The sequence below is a fragment of the Carcharodon carcharias genome, chromosome 2 (genome assembly GCF_017639515.1).
Source record: "Carcharodon carcharias isolate sCarCar2 chromosome 2, sCarCar2.pri, whole genome shotgun sequence".
Taxonomy (NCBI): Eukaryota; Metazoa; Chordata; class Chondrichthyes; order Lamniformes; family Lamnidae; genus Carcharodon; species Carcharodon carcharias.
Window position 1 is genome coordinate 195,212,421 of NC_054468.1, and position 21,371 is coordinate 195,233,791.

General features: G+C 40.4%; 1 protein-coding gene across 2 annotated transcripts in view; it reads left to right on the forward strand.

Annotated features, from left to right (window-relative positions):
- ubr2 (ubiquitin protein ligase E3 component n-recognin 2) overlaps positions 1–21,371 on the forward strand; it is a 141,609-nt gene that overhangs the window by 50,836 nt on the left and 69,402 nt on the right. The window contains exons 10-13 of one of the 2 annotated variants that reach the window (XM_041215180.1): positions 10,505–10,593; positions 12,108–12,206; positions 17,268–17,434; positions 20,057–20,156. In XM_041215180.1, coding sequence (XP_041071114.1) covers positions 10,505–10,593; positions 12,108–12,206; positions 17,268–17,434; positions 20,057–20,156 — 455 coding nt within the window. Of the gene's footprint in view, positions 1–10,504; positions 10,594–12,107; positions 12,207–12,270; positions 12,370–17,267; positions 17,435–20,056; positions 20,157–21,371 lie in introns of both variants that reach the window. The other variant, XM_041215188.1, reaches the window with a different exon arrangement.

Consider the following 21,371-nt stretch of genomic DNA (forward strand, 5'->3'; position numbering starts at 1 on the left):
AGATTTTGCAAGGTGTTTCCTTACGGTCAGATTGTTAATTAGCTCTTGCTTGTTCCTCATCAACAAATCTAATATGGCATGTTCTCTTATTGGTTCTAAAACATACTGGTTTAGAAGATTCTTGAATGCATTCTACAAATTCATTATTTTTAATACTTGAGCTTTTCTGCCCTTTTCTGAATGTTGAAATTAAAATCTCCCATTACAACTAAGTTTCTGTTGCCTACTTCCCTGAGGTCCATATTTATACATTCCAGCACTACATCACTAATGTTATGTTTAAAGACAAGTACCACAAGAGTCTTGCATCCTTTGTTGTCCCCTAGTTCAACTTGTGTTTTCACTGTCTGAACCTTTCTTGAAATCCTTTCTACTGCTCGACTTTTAGCTGTTATTTGTGTTTCTAATTCCTCTTTTCCAATTCCCTGTCCTTAAAATATTTAACTCCCAGTTATGTCCAGCTTATAGCCAAGTCTCTAAATAGCTATGACAGCATGCTCTTTAACAAAAACAACTTGTAATTATATGGTACCTTAACATAATAAAACTTCCCAAGGTCCTTCACAGGAGCATTATAAAACAAAACATGACACCTAGCCACATAAGATGATGATAGATCAAAAATGTAGATTTTAAGCAGTATCTTAAAGGAGGAAAGAGAGGTGGAGACAGGTAGGAGGGAACTTCACAGCTAAGGACCAAGGCAACTGGAGACATGGCCATCAATGTTGTAGCAATTAAAATCAAAGATGCTCAAGAGGCCAGAACTGGATGAGAACAGAAATCTCTGAAGTTTGCAGAGCTGGAGGAGATTATAGTAAAAGGGAGGGGTGAGGCAGTGGAGGAACTTGAAATCAAAGATGATAATTCTAAAAGACATTGCTTAACCAGGCTAAAAGTTGAAATATTGACCAAACGGTGGACAACCGAAGAACCATGGCGGCTGGCTCCAAGAATCCTCTGCTTGGCATTAATGGTTTGTGATTGCCCATGGCAGCTTGGGGGAATCACTGTATCCCCCTACCCTTCAGGACATCAAATCAGTTGGGGATGGCAGTGGCTATTTTTAAGTGTTTTTTTTTGGTGGGGAGTTCGGGGGGGGCGGTGTTTGGGGAAGGGGCCCCTTCCTCCAGCACTCCAGTAACCTGGGGAGCTGCTCACCCCGCGACATGGGACCAGCTGGCCTCGTGTGGCTGAGTAGAGGCCTCACTTATTAACCAAAGGGTGCATGTTTTTTGGACTTGTTTTACCACCAAATGAGGGGCTAATTATAGGTCATTACTTCGTCTTAGGGTGGGGGGTGGATTTTGCTGCTGTTTTAGGGAGATGTGTGCTGTGGTGAAGGTAGTACCACCATGAGGGCCTGTTGGTGGGAGCGGGGTGGGATTACTAATGTTGTGGGTCCTTTTTGGTGGATTTTAGTACTGTGATGGGTGTTTACTGAGATAGTTTAGTATTGAGGTATGGATTTTGCTCAGGGCATTAAATTGCTGAGGTGGTAGGCTAGGAAGGGGGTTTAATTTAACTTGATTTAATTTGCAGAGGTGAGGACTGTATCGAGGGGGATGATGAAGTGAGACTGGATTTTGCTGGCAGGCGCTTGAGGCAGCTGTGAGAAGGGCCAGGGAATGTTGGAGGACAAGATCACACCTATGCCTGCGGTGACCTGAGCCTTGCCAGTCATTGCTTTTCAACATTTAACAGTGACAGCATCAAGAGTTAATGGCTAAGGGACTAAAGTTGACACACAACCTGGAGTGGAGTTGCAGTTGGCATTTCCCTCAAGTTCGCACCTTCTGGCAACTCGTGCATCTGACTGGGCCCCAGATATATAGGCATTTGTCTTTCCCCAAGCTATCAGCCATGAGGTCGAGAGGGGGATGCGGATGTGAGGCAAGTCTGCACTTCTTAAAACTATATACCTAGGCTACGCATCAAGCAAAGGTAACCTTTCAGCTTGCAAGCTGGAATGTGAGGACGTGTGCCTTGGTATGAACAATGACCCACATTCCACAGCAAGTGTACACAAGACTGCCCTGATTTACCATGAGCTACACAAGTTTGGTGTCAGCATTGCTTGCCTGCAACAAACCAGATTAGCTGGCCCAGGTTCAATTCGTGAGGCTACTTACACTTCTACTGGCATGAAAAGAGCACAAGACCGCTGTGAGAATGATATAGACTTCACAGTGAGCAACCAGCTGACACAGTTAATGGAGTTAGCAGGAGCAACCTCAGAGTGCTTCATCTCCCTGGTCTGTCATGCGATGGAGGTTCAGTTAAAATCCTATGTGCCTATGCACCAACAACTCTTGTGATGACTTTATGAGGAACATTCAAAATGGCAAGAGGCTAGTTAGCCTTGATGACTTCGGTGCACATGTTGGGGCAGACAGTGATTCATGGCCAACATGTCTTGATCATCATGGGGTGGGCAAGATCAACGATAGCAGTGCCTTCTTGAGTTTTGTACCCTGAATGAATCCTGCATCACCAATGCCAAGACAGCTGTGCAAAAGATAGGGAGATACTAAGCAAATAAACACTGGATCAATTTACGTCAAGAAATCCTAATTACCTCTAACAATGGAAATCTATGAGCTGTGTATGAAGAGATCAAGAGGGTGCTTGGTCTGACCATCACCAAAGTTGCCCCCTTGAACAGATGATGAAGCCTTCACCAACAAAAGTAAACTGATATTCTGCTGTGCTCAATCCTATTGTGAGATATACTCCTGGCAGATGTCTCCCAGTGGTGTTTTCTTTTTCTTGTGCTGACTAATGAACATCAAGGTGCCAACTACGATTAAGGGATTGATTAGCTCTCAAATATGTAGGTTCATTTAAAGAGTTCAAGAGTTGGTACCAGCATTACAAAGTGGGAGTACTTGTATGCAAATCTGATCAGTTGCCCCTCACAGCCCCTCACATGACTTGAGCCCGAGTCATGTGATACATCATTTGACCTCTAGCAATGTACACAAAATATAGCCACACTTATTTAAAGATGCACCGCAACAACACTCCAGCTTCCTGTCATGGATAAATTAGATGAAGTTCCTTCACTTGAGTTCGCGAAGGCCTTATATTACTTAGCAAGTGGAAGGACAGCCTGCAGCATTGAAATCCCAGCCGAACTGCTCAAACACAGAAAGCCCCATCTATTGCCATGCCTTTCTGTCCTTCTCCTTCTCTGCTAAAATGTAGGCTCCATTCCATAGGAGGTGTGTAATGCAGAAATCATCACACCCAACAAAAAAAAAGGCATCAAAGTAGGCTGCAGCAACTACAAAGGCATCTCATTCCTTAGCAACACAAGGAAGGCCTTTGCCACCGTCATGTGTAGAGGACTTCATCTGTTTGCTGACTATGTATGCGCAATCGTTTCCGTACTGGCAAATCTACCTTACATAATATTCTCCATTATCCAGCTGCAAGAGAAGTGTCAGGAACAGGTTTTCACTCTTGACCTTGTGTAGATCTTACTAAGACATTCGCCATGGTCAGCAGAGCAGGACAACAAGACTTGAGGGAAAATTGCCTGTCATCAAAGCTCCTCAGCCTTACCTGCTCCATGGCAATATACACTGCACTGTACAGTTTGAAGGCTCTACTTGCGACAGTTTCAGAGTGAAGAATTGACTGAAACAGGACTGTGTCCTAGCCCCCACTCTGTTTACCACCTTCCTCTCCATTATCCTGACCCTTGCCTTCCCTGCAGATCTGGGTATTGTGTACTAAGCCAGATGGCAAGCTCTACAATCTATCATGAATGAAAGCGAAGACGAGGACACACTGCATCCTGATCAGGGACTCCACTATGCAGTTGAGCTGCTAGTTGCTCACAGAGAAACCCAGCTACAAAGACTCTCACCCTATTCTGCTGGTAGACTTCCATTTTAAATTCCTTCATTTCGTTTATTTGTTGCTTCACTGTGTTGATGTGTGTGCCAACTGGAGACATCTCACCAAGTTTATTTACAGTGTTACCTGGAAAAACTCAGCAGGTCTGGCAGCATCGGCGGAGAAGAAAAGAGTTGACGTTTCGAGTCCTCATGACCCTTCGACAGAACTTGAGTGAATCCAAGAAAGGGGTGAAATATAAGCTGGTTTAAGCTGTGTGTGTGTGGGGGGGGGGGGCGTGTTTGGGTGGGGGGAGAGAAGTGGAGGGGGTTGGTGTGGTTGTAGGGACAGACAAGCAGTGATAGAAGCAGATCATCAAAAGATGTCACAGACATCTGATGTCTGTGACATCTTTTGATGATCTTCTTCTATCACTGCTTGTCTGTCCCTACAACCACACCAACCCCCTCCACTTCTCTCCCCGCACCCAAACACCACCCCCCCCCCCCACACACACACACACACACACACACACACACACACACACACACACACAGCTTAAACCAGCTTATATTTCACCCCTTTCTTGGATTCACTCAAGTTCTGTCGAAGGTTCATGAGGACTCGAAACGTCAACTCTTCTTCTCCGCCGATGCTGCCAGACCTGCTGAGTTTTTCCAGGTAATTCTGTTTTTGTTTTGGATTTCCAGCATTCGCAGTTTTTTTGTTTTTAATTAGTGTTATCCAGCCAGTCAAACATTGCTTGCAATGAATCTTGGTATTGCACAGCTGCCTGCATGACTTCCTCCAGTTTGTCCATCTGCTCCTTCCATGCTTTGTTCAGGTTATCCCAAGTATAATTGAGCTCATCTATGCTCCTCTGCTCCTGATCACATTAAATAACACCCTGCTGGAAGTGGTTAGCAAATTCTGCAACCTAGGATCCACGGTGGCAGTCTGTCCCCGGAGGCAAAGTTTGTTACACTAATAGGAAAAGCAGCTACCACTTTTGGTTGACTCATGAAATGCACATTGAATAACATCAAGCTGACCCTTTGGACCAATCTAATGGTTTATAAGGCCTGTCTTCTCAACACCTTGTTGTATGGCTGAGAAACATGAATGATTTACATCTATCAAGAAAAGGAGCTCAACAATTTCAATCTTTGCTGTCTGCAGTGCATTATGGTATATCCTGGCAGGACAAAATTACAAATGTGGCAGTCTTCTCGAAACCAGAGTTCCTAAGTTTGTTAGCACTTATCAAATAGAGGCAGCTTGATTGTCTCAGTCACTTCTGGAGAATGGAAGACCGTCATATACCCAAGAACTTGTGTATGGTGAAGTAATCGGTGTCAGATGCCTGAAGCTCCGCTTCAAGGGTGCTTGCAAATGTGACGTGAAAGCCTTAGTCATCAATTATTGCACCTGGGAGTCACAAGTTGATGACACAAGAAAATGGTGACACCTTCTCTGGGCTGGCATGTACCACCGTGATGACCAATGGCTGCAGCAGCTCAGCAACAGAAAGCAACACCGAAAACACAAATGCCCAAAGACACTTGTTTGTTTTGTGTGTGCCGCTTGTGGCAGAACTTGCCTGTCAAGGATTGACCTCTTCAGCCATCAGCAAAAGTGCACCATATGAAAATACCCCATCTGAAATGGATTTTTTAGTTGTATGTCTATCATCTTTTGTAGATGGAATGATGTTGGAACTGCTTAACTGGGAGCCAATGTAGGCCAGCAAGCACAGGATTGATTGGTGAACAGGACTTGGTGCGATTAAGGACACGGGCAGCATTGTTTTGGATGACCTCGAGCTTATGATGGTTAGAATGTGGGAGACCTGCAGTAGTTTATTGAAATAGTCGAGTCTAAAGGTAACAAAGGCATGAACGATGGTTTTCAGCAGCTAACGAGCAGAGGCGGGGTGAAGTTGGGTGATGTTACAGAGATGGAGATGGGCAGTCTCAGTGATGGCATGAATATGCAGTCAAAATCTCATTTTGGGATTAAATGCAACACCAAGTTTACGAACAGACCGGTTTAATCCCAGAGAGTTGCCAGGGAGAAGGATGGAGTCAAAAGTAAGGGAATAAAGTTTGAAGTGGGGACCAAAGACAGTGACTTCAATCTTCTCAATATTTAATTGGAGAAAATTTCTTCTCTTCTGGCACTGTAAGTTGGATAAGCAGGCTGATAATTTAGCAGCCGTGGTGGAGTTGAGTGGTGGTGATGAGTTAGAGTTAGGGGTCATCAGCATACATGAGAAAATAACACACTGCTTTTGGATAATACCAAAGGGAAGCATTTCATGAGAAATAAGAGGGGCTCAGATCATTGGAATACACCAGATGTAAGAGGATGAAAGACATTGCAAGTGCTACTCTGGTTATGAATAGATGGATAAGAATGGAACCAGGTGAGAGCAGATAAATGGAGAGGCATTGAAAGAAGATGGCATAGTCAACTGTGTCAGAGGCTAAAGGCAAGATTGAGAAGGATGATGAGGGATAGCTTACCTTTGTCACAATTACATAGGATGTCATTTGTGACTTTGAGAGTTATTTTTCTCATGACTTTTGTTTACTTTTCCAATTACTTTAACTTTGTTCCCTCTCATTCTTGATTCTTTCATGAGTGGGAACAGTTTCTCCCTATCAATTCTGTCCACACCCCTCATGATTTTGATTACTTCTATCAAGTCCCCTCTCAGCTTCTACAAGGAAAACAATCCTAACTTCTCCAATCTGTCATCAAAACTGAAGTTCCTCATCCCTGGAACCACTCTTGTGAATCCTTTCTGCACCCATTGGTGGGAATTGAGCACAAGGACGAGGCTTACTAGTTCTTTTAAGGAACTCTTAACGTAACAATTGCTCTTGGCAGTTTAAAGTTTACATGCTTTTTTGTTTTGGTGTTGTGGCAGGGCAGAAACCTGATTGGAGGGATTCATTCTTGGAGTTGTGGGAAAGATGGGCATGAATTTGGGAGGTGACAATGTGTTCAAAGACTTAGGGAAGGAAAATTGGAGATGAGGTGGGAGGCTGCAAGGATAGTAGGTTTTTTTTGGAGAGAGGGGTGATAGCGGCAGATTTAAGGAGAATGAAGGAGAAAGGCACAACACATGATAGAAATCTGTTAATAATATCAGCAAACGTGGAGGCCAGACGGGGAACTGGGCAGTCAGCAATTTAATGGTAAAAGGTCAAGGGAGTTGGAGGTGGGTCTTATAGACAAGGTGCTCGGAGAGGGCATGAGGGAAGATTGGAGAGAAGCTAGAGAAAGATAAGAATTCAGGCCTAAGGGCAGGTAGGAGGGAAGTTTAGGAGGATATTTGGCCCAGTGGGTTAGTGGAAGGAAGGGTACGGCAGAGGCAGCTGATGGATAGTCTCGATCTTAGAAACAAAGTCATCTGTGAGCTTGTTGCACTTAGTGTCGGATGTGAGGGTAGAGAAGATGGAAAGGGATTTAAAAAGACTGTGATCGAAAAAAGAAGCCAGAAATGATCGTTGCATTCTAGGATGATCCTGGAATAGTGAGCAATTTTAGCAGACAGAGCAGGATCCAATAGTGCTTTATGTGGTCCAGCTAAATTTTGCTGTCAATGTTAAACTTTTTTACAATTTATGTAAATGACTTGGATGAAGGAACCAAATGTATGGCTGCTAAATTTGCTAATGACTCAAAGATAGGTAGTAAAGTAAGTTGTGAAGAGGACATAAGGAGGCTACAAAGGGACATAGGTTAAGTTAGTGGGCAAATATCTGGTAACTGGAGTATAATGTGGACAAATGTGAAATTGTCCATTTTGGCAGGAAGAATAAAAAAGCATATCTAAATGGTAAGAGTTTGCAGAGCTGAGATTGAGGGATCTGGGTGTCCTCTTGCACGAATCACAAAAGGTTAGAATGGAGGTACAGCAAGTAATTAGGAAAGCTAATAGAATGTTACCGTTTATTATGAGGGGAATTGAATCCAGAAGTAGGGAGATTATGCTTCAATTGTACAGGGCATTGGTAAGACCACGTCTGTAGGACTGCATACAGTATTAGTCTCCTTATTTAAGGAAAGATGTAAATGCGTTGGAAGCAGTTCAGAGAAGGTTTATTAGACTAAAACCAGGAATGGGCAGTTTTTCTTAAGAGGAAAGTTTGGACAGGCTTGGATCATATCCACTGGAGTTTGGAAGAGTTCATTGAAAACTTTTAAGATCCTGAGGGGCCTTGGTAGGGTGGATGTGAAGAGGATGGTTCTTGTGGGAGAATCTAGAACTAGTGGTTGCTGTTTAAAAATAAGGGGTTGCCCATTTAAGACAGATGAGAATTTTTTTTCTCTGAGGGTCATGAGTCTTTGGAACACACTTCCTCAAAAGGCAGTTGAAGCAGAGTCTTTGAGTATTATTAAGGCAGAGTGAGATAGATTCTTGATAAGCAAGGTTGTGAAAGGTTATCGGAGGTAGGTGGAAATGTGGATTTGAGGTTACATTCAGATCAGCCATGATCTTATTGAATGGCTAAGCAGGCTCAAGGAGCCAAGTGGCCTACTTCCCCTAATTCCTGTGTTTGTATGTTAGACCAGTTATGAGCCATATCCTTTCAAGTCTGCATTACTTGGACTTAAGGAATCAGAGATAAGGGCCATGCAGGGGGAATGACCAGTGCGAGAGAATGAATTTATGGGGGCTTGGGCATCAAAGGTGGAGCTGAGGGTGTAGCTGAACAAAGCAGTAGCTACAGAAATGTTTTGGCAAATGGAAAACCAAAGACTAAACAGTTGGGATTTTGAAAGTGCAGTTGTAAGTGAATTACAGGATAGTTTCTTTGCAGTAGCAGATAGAGGAGGAAGGAAATTTGAGCCATGGCAAGGGCATGTTGGTGGAAAATGATACAAGGAAGTGATCAGAGTTGACCTTATCTATCATAAATATGGTGGGACCAGCAAGAGCAGATGAGATGGGAAGGTCAGTGAGCTGGCTGTGTATATGAGTTAGGGAGGTCACTTGAGGGAGGATAAAAGGGCAGTGTACTCAGAGGAGAGAGAGCACGATGACTTAAATCATCAAGAGTGTGAAGTTGTGCAGTTCAGAAAGAAAGCAATGGACCTACCTGAGAAAATATTTATGTACTTGGGAGGATGGTGGAGAACAGATATTTTGAACGAGATATGCGGGGAGTGGAATAAGGCAAGATGCTCATTGACTGAGAACGTGCCAGAGAATTAGGGGCCCAGGCCATGGTGTGATTTGATGGAGTACCACACAACCACTAGCAATCTTGATGGGATAAGCAGTGAAGGTATAACCAGATGGAGCAGCTACATTAAGGGGAAAGGTGTCACCACTCCTCAGCTAGGGTTTCTCTTATGGCTAAATTGTTGATGCATCAGCCATAGTTGGTTCATGGCTGCCAAAGGCCTTGCTTATAAGTGAATGGACATTCTGAAGGGAAATGCATAGGTGAGACCCTCTTCCACTGGCAGGGCCCATGCACAGGATCAGCAATTCAACAAGATGATTTCAAGATTCACCCTCAGCAGATTGGCTGGGCACGAAGTCTTGAATTAATGCTTCAAGCTCATCTCTTATTTCTTATGCTGCATGCATTTGTGTATGGAACTCTTGTTGTTAACATTGCCAGTATGCTCTGATGGCATTTTGCTCTCACTGTTTGACTTAAGTGTTTCTTTTGCTGATGACCTTTACATTGTTATTCAAGCAATTTAATATTTTCTTATTTTTCATCAGTACTCTAGTCATTGCAAGCATTTTTTGTGCAATGTATTCCAATGACCTTTTCTGTTTCTTGATTATTAATGTTGTCTTTATCTTACTCTGGCTTTTTCTCTTAGCCCCTCTTGATTTTATATTTAGGTCACTATTATTTTCATCACCTCCTCACTGACTGGTTTAAAATCCTGTCTACAGTCCTCTTTCTCCTTTATCCTTTGTTCCTGCCCAGTTCAGCTAGAGTCTGCCTACTGGTACAGCTGTTTGCTGTTTGAGATGCCACTGTCATATGAAACTGAATAACTGCTTTCCAGCTGTGAATTTACTTTTCCTGACCTGTTTATCTCTGTCAGTTAGAAAGTGGCTCGTGTAGTAATCTGGAAGTTACCATCCTTGAGGCCCTGCTTAATTTTGCCCTTGGCTGTTGATGCTCCCTTAGAAGAATTTACTCTCTGGTCTTTACTGCATCATTGGTTCCATGGATCATAACAACTGTTTTTCTTCTCTCCCCCCATTTCCCTTTCCAAACTCTTTCAACAATGTTTGAGCATAAAATGCATATAAATAGACTACGCACAAATTTCCTCAGGAACAACCAGCACAGTGCTGCTCTTAGTCTGAAACATTCCATATACTGTACACTAACTCATCCATGCAGATTAGACAGGTCTGGATTTGATTCCCATTCTACCCTGGTTTTGTCCAATTTCAACCAGAGTGAAGTTGGCTTTGGTGCCTCCAGGTTCCTGAGAGGAAAAATTGGGCAGAGTTCACAGCTCTGATCTTCATCCAGTGAACCGTTTTCTGCTGAGTCCAGGAGTGCCAAGTATCTGGTATTCTGGATAAATATTTCTCATTATTAAAGTACTATTATGTTTCATGTTTTTCTTCTTGCTCCCAGAAGAATGATTATACCTCTTTATTAAATAGGAGCGCGAAACATCTATCACCAGCTGTTTATGAGCAGCCTCCTGATGGATCTGAAAAGCAAAAAGCTATTTGCAGTTCGATTTGCAAAAGTAAGTTCAGTTTTGAATTACGTTGCGTAGGAATGAAACATTCCACATACTGTACACTAACTCATCCATGCAGATGAGTTTAATCCATTAACTGAAAAACCTATTTATTATTTGTCTTTACGTTGTTTATCTGACTTTAGCTTGCTCAATCTTTCCTTAGCTTTATTGTTAATTTGTGGCATTAACTGTTTCGATGTTGCTAACTGGTTTTTTTTAATGCTGAAATAGCAACCTGCTCAACCTTTCCTCGTAAGATAGCCCCTTCATCCCGAGAATTAGTCGAGTGAAACTTTTCTGAACTGCTAATGCAATTATACCCTTAAGTAAGAAGACTAGAACTGTACACAGCACTCCAAGTGCTGTCTCACTAAGGCCAAGAAATGTGGCGAGGAAAATAAACTATGTACCTTTTTTGATGGCAATAAATACCTAACCAGATGTTTTCACGGTTGCTTTCCTATATATAATAAATACTTCAAAGCAATAATTCAACTTCAGGATAAGTCTGCATAGAAACAAATGATAAAAAAATGTTTAAAACTTTATTTATCTATGATTAATTTTCTTGCACATCAGCTGACTAAATCAGGTTGCAATTATTATGTTTGTGTTTTCAATTTAATAATTGTTAATAATTGTGGTAGCATTGTTTCATTTATTATATTCTTCTGTAATTGATTTTTGTTTAAAAATTATAGCCTTAAACACAAAGGAATTAAATTAGTTTTCCAGTTAGAAATAGCTACTCTTCAGCTGAAATGTGTCGGGAATTTCAGGTGTCGCATCCTGTCCTTTCATCTCTTGGACCTGAATTTGAGTCCAGCTAGATTGATAGAATGAAAGATCACTGTCTTCTGGCTGATTGGCTTTTGTAGTCCTGCATGAGATGATTGATAATCTAGTTTCTCAAGGGTTCAGCACAAAGCTCCTGACTATTCTGGGGCCAGGTTGGCAGTCTCAGATCACAAACTTCATTAGCATGGGGAAGTACAGTGGGGTCAGGAGAAAGAAATCTCATGAGTGTTGTTATGTTTCATGTGGCACCTAAACTATGTAAATCTGACTTGTAACTGCTTGATGCCGACTCTTGCTGACAATAGTTGATTAAATATATTGTCTCCCAGCAGTGACATTCCCAGATAAACTTTACCATGACACATGCAAAAGTCACCCTATGCCCTCACACCCACCCAAAAAACATGTCCTCTAATGGCTGCATATCTGTTAAATTGGTAAATATTATTAAGTTTAAAATTGAGACTCATGACAAGTGGTGCAAGATGCAGAACTGATGCAAGTGACACACTTCCTTAAATTTCATGAGTTTGGACCAAGTAAATTTGTTCGTGGGCATGGACGAAAGTTACTCTTTTTGCTCACTTCTAATGAAATCTGTACCCAAGTATGTTTGCCTTCCACCTTTTTAGGAAACTTAATAGTTAGAAATAGAATCAGTCTTTAATTATGAGGTCAGTCTGGACATGACCTGGAGGTGAATTTATCTTGTTGTTTAGAATTACCCGCAGTTGCAGAGAGATTTTATGGAGGATGATCACGAGCGGGTAGTGTCAGTGACTGCTCTGTCTGTCCAGCTCTTCACTGTCCCAACTTTGGTGAGTACAATGTGTTTCATTCAATTCATTTGTCCACCTCCTTGCTTCTCTGCCTTTTCATTAGAACTATGAGAGGTTGCAGACTGACTATGTGAATGATGACCACGACAGAGAGTTCTCGGTTACCGACCTTTCAGTGCAAATTTTCACAGTACCTTCCTTGGTGAGTAGCAATTTGAATTTGACCAAGGACAGTAAAATGTTTTGGTGGTATTACAATGTGAAAATTGGTTTTCTAGGGTGCTTCTCAGTGGATCAGCAGGTTAAGGAGAGTTCTGAGCCATAGATATCAGGAAGGTTCAGGGTTTGCAGTTCGTCTGTAGTGTTTGAGCTGCTCTCGGCTGGTGTGGCAGATCAAACTCAAGATTTCTTAATTGTGGGGAAGTTTGAAAAGAAAATCCAGTATCGATTGTTACTCAGTGGCCCCTTAAGTGTAATACATTGGGTGAGGGTAGGATCAGTTTCATTTCTCATAACCCCCAGCCACTAGGCTCACGCTTGAGGAATATGCACTCAGAAAGGTACAGGAGGGCACTGTTTGCACATGGAAGTAAACTCCAGTAATGATACAACACCTCGAAGAGGGAGAACTATGAAAGAGAAAAATGAGTTGGCATTCTGATTATTGTTAGCCTAATCTCAACACCTAAGTTTCATTGTTAAGCATTTCCTCTCCACCTTCTTAAAAATCTTTTGGAAATATATCTGTTGCACCAACTATTTGGTTCTCTCTCCCAAACCTACTGGACAGCCTTGGCACCCAATCTTTTTTTCCGTGAAGCACATTGAGACATCTTTTCCCCTTTGAAGGCATGATTTCAGTGCAATTCATTGCTGTATTTTCTGCTGCACAAGAACACAGGAATTTTAGGAGTAGGAGTAGGTCATTCAGGCCCTTGAGCCTGCTCCGCCATTCAGTAAGATCATGGCTAATCTGATGGTGGCCTCAACTCCCCTTTTCTGTCTGCCTCCTGTAACAATTGGCTTCCTTGTCGATCAAAAATCTGTCTAATTCAGCTTTGAATATATTCAATGACCCATCCTCCACTGCTCTCCAGGGAATGGAATTGCACAGACATATAACCTCCGAGAGAAGAAATTCCTCCTCATCTCAGTGTTAAATGGAAGACCCTTAGTTTTTAAACTGTGCCCCCAAATTTGAGACTCCCCCAAGAGAGGAAACGTCCTCTCAACATCTCTCAATTGTCAAGTTCCCCAAGGATCTTATGTTCCAATGAGATCACCTCATTCTTGTTAACTCCAATGCGCTTAGACCCAACCTGCTCAACCTTTCCTCATAAGATAGCCCCTTCATCCCGAGAATTAGTCGAGTGAAACTTTTCTGAACTGCTAATGCAATTATACCCTTAACTAAGGAGACTAGAACTGTACACAGCACTCCAAATGCTGTCTCACTAAGGCCTGTACAGCTAGAGAAACACTTCCCTCCTTTTATACTTGATTCCTCTTGCAATAAATGCCAACACTCCATTTGCCTTTCCAATCACTTGCTGCATCTGCATATTCACTTGTTGTGATATTCACACCAGGGTACCGAGATTGACCTGTATGGTAGAGTTCTATAGTTTCTCTACATTTAAATAATATGCTGCTGTTTTTATTCTTCCTGCCAAAGCAGACACGTTTGCATTTTCCTACATTACTATCTGCAAAATTTTTGCCCACTCACTTTGCCTATCTAATTCCCTTTGTAGACTCTTTATGCCCTCTTGACAACTTATTTTCCTACCTATTTTTGTGGTGTTCACAGATTTAGCTAACATACATTCGATCATCAGTCCTCTAAGCACTGTAAAACTAAAACTGGCCCAGCTCGTAGTTTTTTGATTGATCTGTCTCTAGACTGGTAAAAGAAATAAACTCCTACATTCCTTTGCTCAGTAAGCAGAACATGGGTATTCATTTGCAACATGCTCAAGGAGCTGAATGGGCTATTCCTGTTCCTCTGCTGTGGAATGCATTTTACCAATTGGAGCTTTGTAATGCCTAGTTCAGATATAAAATTAAGTACAATGAGAGGGCTATTGATGCACTCATGCTCTTAAACAGCCTGTGCTCACTGTTTCTCTACTCATCTACTCTCCTGAGGGTGTTGTGCCAAGTTTCTTCTTGTCTCATTCAGCACAGGTGATTGTGCAACTCTTGAAATGTAATTTTGCATCATTTACCCATGACTATTTTGTGTGTGACAGAAGAGGAAAAGGCAGTTTTTTTGTGGAGCCCCAGAAGATTGGAAAATTGAGAGTCTTTCTGATGCAGAATAGCTGGAGAAGATGATGTAGCAAGTCTGAATGGCATATTGGGTCATTTAACTGGCCTCTTCCCACTGGATGTTGTAGCAGTGGGTTACTTGGAATGTGGGTTTTAAATCCAGCAGATCAATGGGATGGCAATCTCTATTGCCTGTGAATGCACTTTGTGATTAAAATTTCATTAGCTTTACTTGAGCACCCTATTTTTGGGACAAATTACTGAACATTCTTGCATGGGGATGTGGTTGAGCGTTTTCTGGTCACATTGGGATTAAGATTTAATGCAGGAACATGTTAGTTTTTCTTGTTCTTCATCGGTTTTGAATATTTGATTATGTACAAAAATGGGTATAAAAATGTTATTCCCCATTACTAGCATTTGTGCAATGTTCCAAGCATTGTTTAACTCTTGCCTTTATAGGGCAATCATCTGTTACAGCCACTTTTAACAGTCTCTAATTACTTCTAGTGGAAGTAAATGGAAAATTTCCTCTCTAAAATATATATATTTTAATGTATTCTTTTTGAGTTTCCGGCCCAAAGGCAGGTCTCTGGTGATTATTTGCCAAACCAGTGTCATGATTTTATTCTATGGGTAGGGCAGGCAAACCCTGAGTCTGTTTTAGCTGGAATGGAGATTGAACCCTGTGCTGCTGGTGTTAATCTAACCCACACACTAGCCACCTAGTTAACTGGCACCCCATAAATTTTATATTACAGCTACTTAATTCAGCTAATATGTTTGTCATACTTGTGTAGTTTCTTTGTATTTCATAGCAGAATCACTAAAGAGCACTATAGAGCAGGTATGAATCTGGTGAAATAATCCTGGATAGAGTGTGCCACCTGGCTATTAGACCAATTAAGCAGGTCCTGTAGGTGATTGTTTTGGGTGTATTGTACTCTACATGACCTGTACTTACTCCAGAGGTTTAATGGTATTGTATATTAATCTGGTGGTTTGGCAGTTAACCTGAAACATTGCTGGCTAACAGTAGTGGAAGCAATATGTATGGCTTTCCATTGAAGAGCTTTTAAAAGATAATTCGCTTATGGAATTTAAATGCTTTCTATTCTACTTAGTAAAATTTGATACTTGCAGTTTTAATTGAAACTTCTAGAAAATTATCTGAAGTATATTGTTAAGTACATTCACATTATTCTACCATCTGGTTTGTAAAAGTCTACCAATGTTTCCAACACACACGTATCTTTCTGTTCCCATACCAGAAGGTGCCTGTTGTGCTGCGAGTCAGCCATGAGACTTGTTCCCTGAGCTGGGTTAAATAAGAATCTTACTCCTCATAAAATGTTAATTTCTTGTCACTTCCTCCTATTTCCAATCATCTATAAGGACATAAAATTTAAAAGGAATGGGTCAGGTTGTTGCATCAGCCTGCTAAACTTTTTTTTATATAGAAGTCTGCTCATATTTGTTTTCTAAAGTTAAACATATTACATTAAATTTGGCAAAATGAAAATAGGGATAGGCTGTGTTCCGCACAAAACTAGCCTTTGTTGCATTGGGCCAAGCAAGAGCACTTCAAATTCAGAATGGCACATTGAAAGAAGTATGTGATGCAGAAGTTGCCATTTAGCTCATGACTGTGCCAGTCCTTTGCAAAGCTGCCGCTGTTACCCTGCATTCTGTCCATGACCCTACGCCTTGTTGGCTTCAAGAAATTTGTGCATGCTTCCATTTCTGTCAAGAAAATAAAATTGTATCTTGTCTGTGAAACTGAAACAAATTCTGTCCTCAAAAAATGTATTTTATTTCATCAAGTAGCAAGTGCCTTCCTGATTAGAGCAATAGCTATCTTTGGGATTGGGCATACTCAAATTGTTCTGCTGTTATCTTGTCAGGTGCTCATGTGAAATGCAAATAAATATGATTGATAGTGTTCAGAGAACATTTGTAGTATTGAGAAGGTTGAATAAGTTTTCACCAAATTTAAGAAGCAATTTGTTCTTTGGGTACTTGATAGAAAATCTCAATATGATGACAATAGCCATAGTTATAACAATAACAGTAACCATTTGGTAACAAGAGGCAAAGGGTTCTTAACTTTGTGCTAAGAAACTTATACTCCTTTGGAGTGTCAGACTTTGCCTCCAAACTAAGTGAACAGATGGGGAATCTGCTCCACTGTTAGAGCATAAGTGAGTGTTGAGTTTGCAACTGAGAAATATACAAAAGTAGTGAAGGATGGTCTGCCCTTTTGATTTTCAACTTGTGTGGGGTGAGGGGAGGGGGAGTGTGGGGGGCAGGTGAGGTGGGGGGGTGTGGTGGGGGGGCCGCTGAGGGAGGGGGGGATGTGGGAGGCGGGTGAGGGTGGCGATGTGGGGAGGCGGGTGAGGGAGGGGGGCAAAACCTCTGCATGTTTCTTTGCCCATAAATTTCAAAAATGTGTGTTTGTGTAACTGTAAGAATGTGAAATCCTAACAATCTGTAATGGTGCCTTAGAAATGCACTATCGAATCAGACCATTGATATTGTATTTTTCTCCTCCATTTACATCATTTATTGAGGATTTTGGTTTATTGCTTTCTGCTACAAAAACTGCTTTGAACAAAGCAAAGGTTAACATTGTTGATCAAAGCATTTCTGTGTCTAATTGTTAAGTTTCCCATCACATTTTAGCTTAGTTTCCAATATTTTACAATGGTATTTTGCCAAATAGTTTTTGCTTAGGATTGGGAAGAGGGGATTTTCAATGTTGTTTCTTTAGCTCATAAGCACATGGGGAGACATCACTCCAGTATTATGATTAATATGTTTGCATTTCAGGCTCGCATGCTGATAACTGAAGAAAACCTCATGACAACCATAATTCAAACTTTCATGGATCATCTGATGAGACAGCGGGATTCTCATGGCAGGTTTCAGTTTGAAAGGTATACAGGCACACAGGCCGCCAAATTCCGGAGGGTGCAAAGCCTCATTGGTGATCTAAAGTAAGTGTGTAAATTTAACTTGGTTCAAAGTTGTACTTCTGTAAAAATGCCTGAAGAGCACTAACTGAATGCCTCCATCTATCTGTTCATCACCAACTTTAGTGATTGTATACAAAGGTATCTAAGAAAAAGCCAACAAAATGAAAAATAATTCATGTTTTCAGTTTGACAGCAACATTGCTGTAGATCATTTTTAGAAGTGTCACAGCAGAATTAGCGGCTCTCGTAGCTCTACAGATATATGCCTATCGATGTTGCAGTGGGCATTAACTTTTAATGAGAGATACGTCTCATCTTTTTGAGTGACTTTGTAGAAATCTGGTGACTCATAACTTAAATATTTTAGTAATAAACTGCTAACTGTATAATCTATAATCTGTATTTTAGTTATATACTGTGTTCTGTTAAGATGTTGTGGGCGAATGTCTCATCTTATTCACTAGATGTGTTCAAGCTAATGTTTTATTTGTATTTATATGAAAAGGAGGCTGATTTCTGGTCAGAAGTCCTCTCTTGATCTGTAGCTCCTCACTTCAAGTCACATCCACCCTTTCTCGTGGTGAACCATTATAATCTACCTCACAGTGGAGGGACAGATGTTGGAAGGGCGCAAAAAAGTTCATTGTGGCTTGGAAGGCAACACCTACAAGTATTTGGTACTTTCAGCAGATAAGGCACAATGGTAACGCAGTGTAGACTGTGGCAAAAAGCAAAAGCAGAGAAACACCTGTACCAACCATCCACTGCAGATGCCAAGCTACCTGGATGTCTTGGATCCTCCTTGCTTCTGGAATTGTGCAAAAGCAGCCAAGAGAGTAGGGGCAACAGCACACGTCCTTCCTTTCTCCACTGGACTCAAATTCCTTAGCTTAGGTTTAGCCATAAAGTGTGACCTGCAGACATGCAATCAAATTCTCCAGTGATGGGAAGTGGGCGAAGTGACACTTGCATTCACACAGGAAGTCATATGTTAGGATGGGTTAGTTGTATAATTGATACTATTAATGGTACAAAGTTTGCAGTGAAATCGATATGTTTGGTCTTTGGAGTATTCTTGAAACTTAAACATCAGTTTCTTGCAGAAAGATATTGCTTTTAGTTGACTCTGTTTTCTTCCTGGTTCATATTTTTTGTCGATGTATCTAACTTGGTGCAATTATATAATGTTAGGAATATTAAAACCAAAGTTTTACATTAATCAATCGCTACATGTCAGTTTACCACATCTTTATAATATTTAGCCCGAGAAGGTGTCCTTACTTGCCCCATTGTCCTTTATCTGTATTTCTCAATTGAAAATAAGGGAGTAAAATTTGTTATTAACAGAAGAGTGACTGATGGCTGCAGTGAGTGGTTGGTTTAGGGGTGTGGCGACTGCAGAGTGACATGGTACTAGATGCTTTGGTGTGCATTGATATTGCATTGGAGTAGTAAGTTATGCAAAGTAACACCTTCAGGAGAGAATTGATGGCATATTGAGTTTTATTTGAGGAAAATGTTTAAAATGAGAATAATACATTGGAAAAAATGCTTTCAATTTAAAGTATCTTTCAAAATGAATTTCTTCACTTACCTGAGAGGACAGATTTGACATTTTCTGAGTATGAAAGCAAATGGGTTATCAAAGTAAAGTATACAGGTGATGTAGGCCTCTCTGGGTGACTGGTGACCCAACATGCCAACAATGTTGAGGCATATCTGATTATTATTGATAAGACAATAAGTAGGAACAAGTTAATTTTTGATAAAGCCCACACTTCATGATGTGATTCACAGATTTATAAGAATGTGTGCCTCAGCTTGGCTCAGTGGAAAAATGCCCTGTCTTTAAGTGGTTTTCCAGGATTTGAGCATATGATTTAGGCTGGCAATTCAGTGTAGCACTGAGGGAGCAGATCGCTGGAGTTGCAGTGTTTTTGATATGAAGTCAAACTGAGGTGATTCACATTGAGAGAACAATAGCATCCTCCTGGTATCCTGGCCAGTATTCTTCGCTCATTAAAAAAATTGAACTTATCATGCATTTTATTTTATCATGCACCTGCTTTGTGTACCTTTATATGCAGGTGGCTTGAGTGTTTGCTGAGAGATCTCAGGATGATGTGATCAAGTACTATATAAATGCAAGATTTTCTGTGCAGTTCTGCACAAATATAACCTTCTCTACATTATTGTGCTCAATATACATGAGCTGGTGATTTTCTCCCATTTTCCTAACGTCTCTTTGATTATTGGGGTGGCACAAATCAATTTGCTCTCTGATTTTTCTTTGTTTTGTTAAATAGCTCTTTGAGGATCAAGTTGAACTTTATATGTTTGGAATCTGATTTAATACTTTCCGATAAAATTAGTGGAAGTATCTTAATTTTTTTAACTCATAAACATTCAGCAAATTCCATCAATAAATTCAATACATATACTGTTCTAGCTTTACCGATTGCTGCATTTGTAATTTGTGCAGTCTTTTTGCTAGAGTTTATACCCACTCTCAGTTGATAGTGTTAAAACTGGAATAATTTGTTCATGTTTTCAGCATTGGCATTGAGTAGAGGTTCCTGTTCTCAATAATCAGAATAACGTTATAGAATTTCTTTGTCTAACATAGTGCTCTTTTCTTCACAGGTATGTATTGGTTAGCAAACCCTCAGAGTGGACAGACAAACTAAGGGAGAAATTTCTGGAGGGCTTTGAGGTCTTCTTGCAGTTATTAAAACGCATGCAGGTTGGTTCAGAATTTTCATTTCTTAAAAAAGCCAGGACAATAAACAGGTGATTCATTTCAAAAAGAAACAATTTCAAATTGATGTAAATGATCTTTGATATGAATTACTATTGCCATTAAATTTCATAATCACATTTAATATTTTTATGCTAAGATAAAAACACAAAATTGTTTTTTTATTAAAGTGTCTTTCCTTGGCTTGCATAGCTTAAGCAAATCTAGCTAAACAAGACCACAGAATAACTTGTCAGGTGCATGTAGATATTTGAGTTTTGAACAAATTATTTTCAGAGGTCAACAATATAAGGGTAAAGCCAATTTGTCTTCATTGTTATTGCATATGAAAATGCCAAATTATCTACATTTTTGAGGCACTTCTACTTAATTCCAGTGCCAAAAATAGAAACACTAGTTCCATTAATTATTCCAATTTAAAGATTATCAATTGAGTGTGGGCATAAACTCTAGCAAAAAGACTGCACAAATTACAAATGCAGCAATTGATAAAACTAAAACTGTATATGTATTGAATTTATTGATGGAATTTACTGAATGTTTGTGTTTAAAAAATTAAGACACTTCCACTAATGTTATCAAAGTATTGAATCAGATTCCAAACGTATAATGTTCAGCTAGATTCTCAAGGAGTTACTGAACGAAACGAAGAAAAATTAGAAAGCAAATTGATTTGTGCCACTCCGATAATCTAAGTGATGTTGGGAAACTGGGACAAAATCACCAACTCATCTACATTGAACACAATATGTAGAGAAGATTGTCTTTGTGCAGAACTTTCATTTATATAGTACTTGATCACATCATCCTGAGATCTCTCGGCAAACACACAAGCCAGCTGTGTATAAAGGTACACGAAGCAGCAAATAAATTGGATAACAAAATATCCAAGTGCCTTGGAAGGAGAGAGTGTATGGGAGACGAGGGAGGACTTGTACTAAAAACTGAAAGTCCTACCTTGGAGGATGTGCACAATAAAAACAATAATTTGTTAATAATCCAAGTGGAAAAACTGGATATGTTTCAAATGTGTGAGATGTTTTTTAACAGGTTTGAGTGGGACCCCATAAAACATAATAGAAAGGAATGTAAACAGAGGACTGTACATCATGTAGCTTTAAGTTACATTTATGATGCTAAGGGACTGTTCATTTAAAAGTAATTTTGAAACAAGAAGTCTTTGTGAGACTTGTGTTAAAG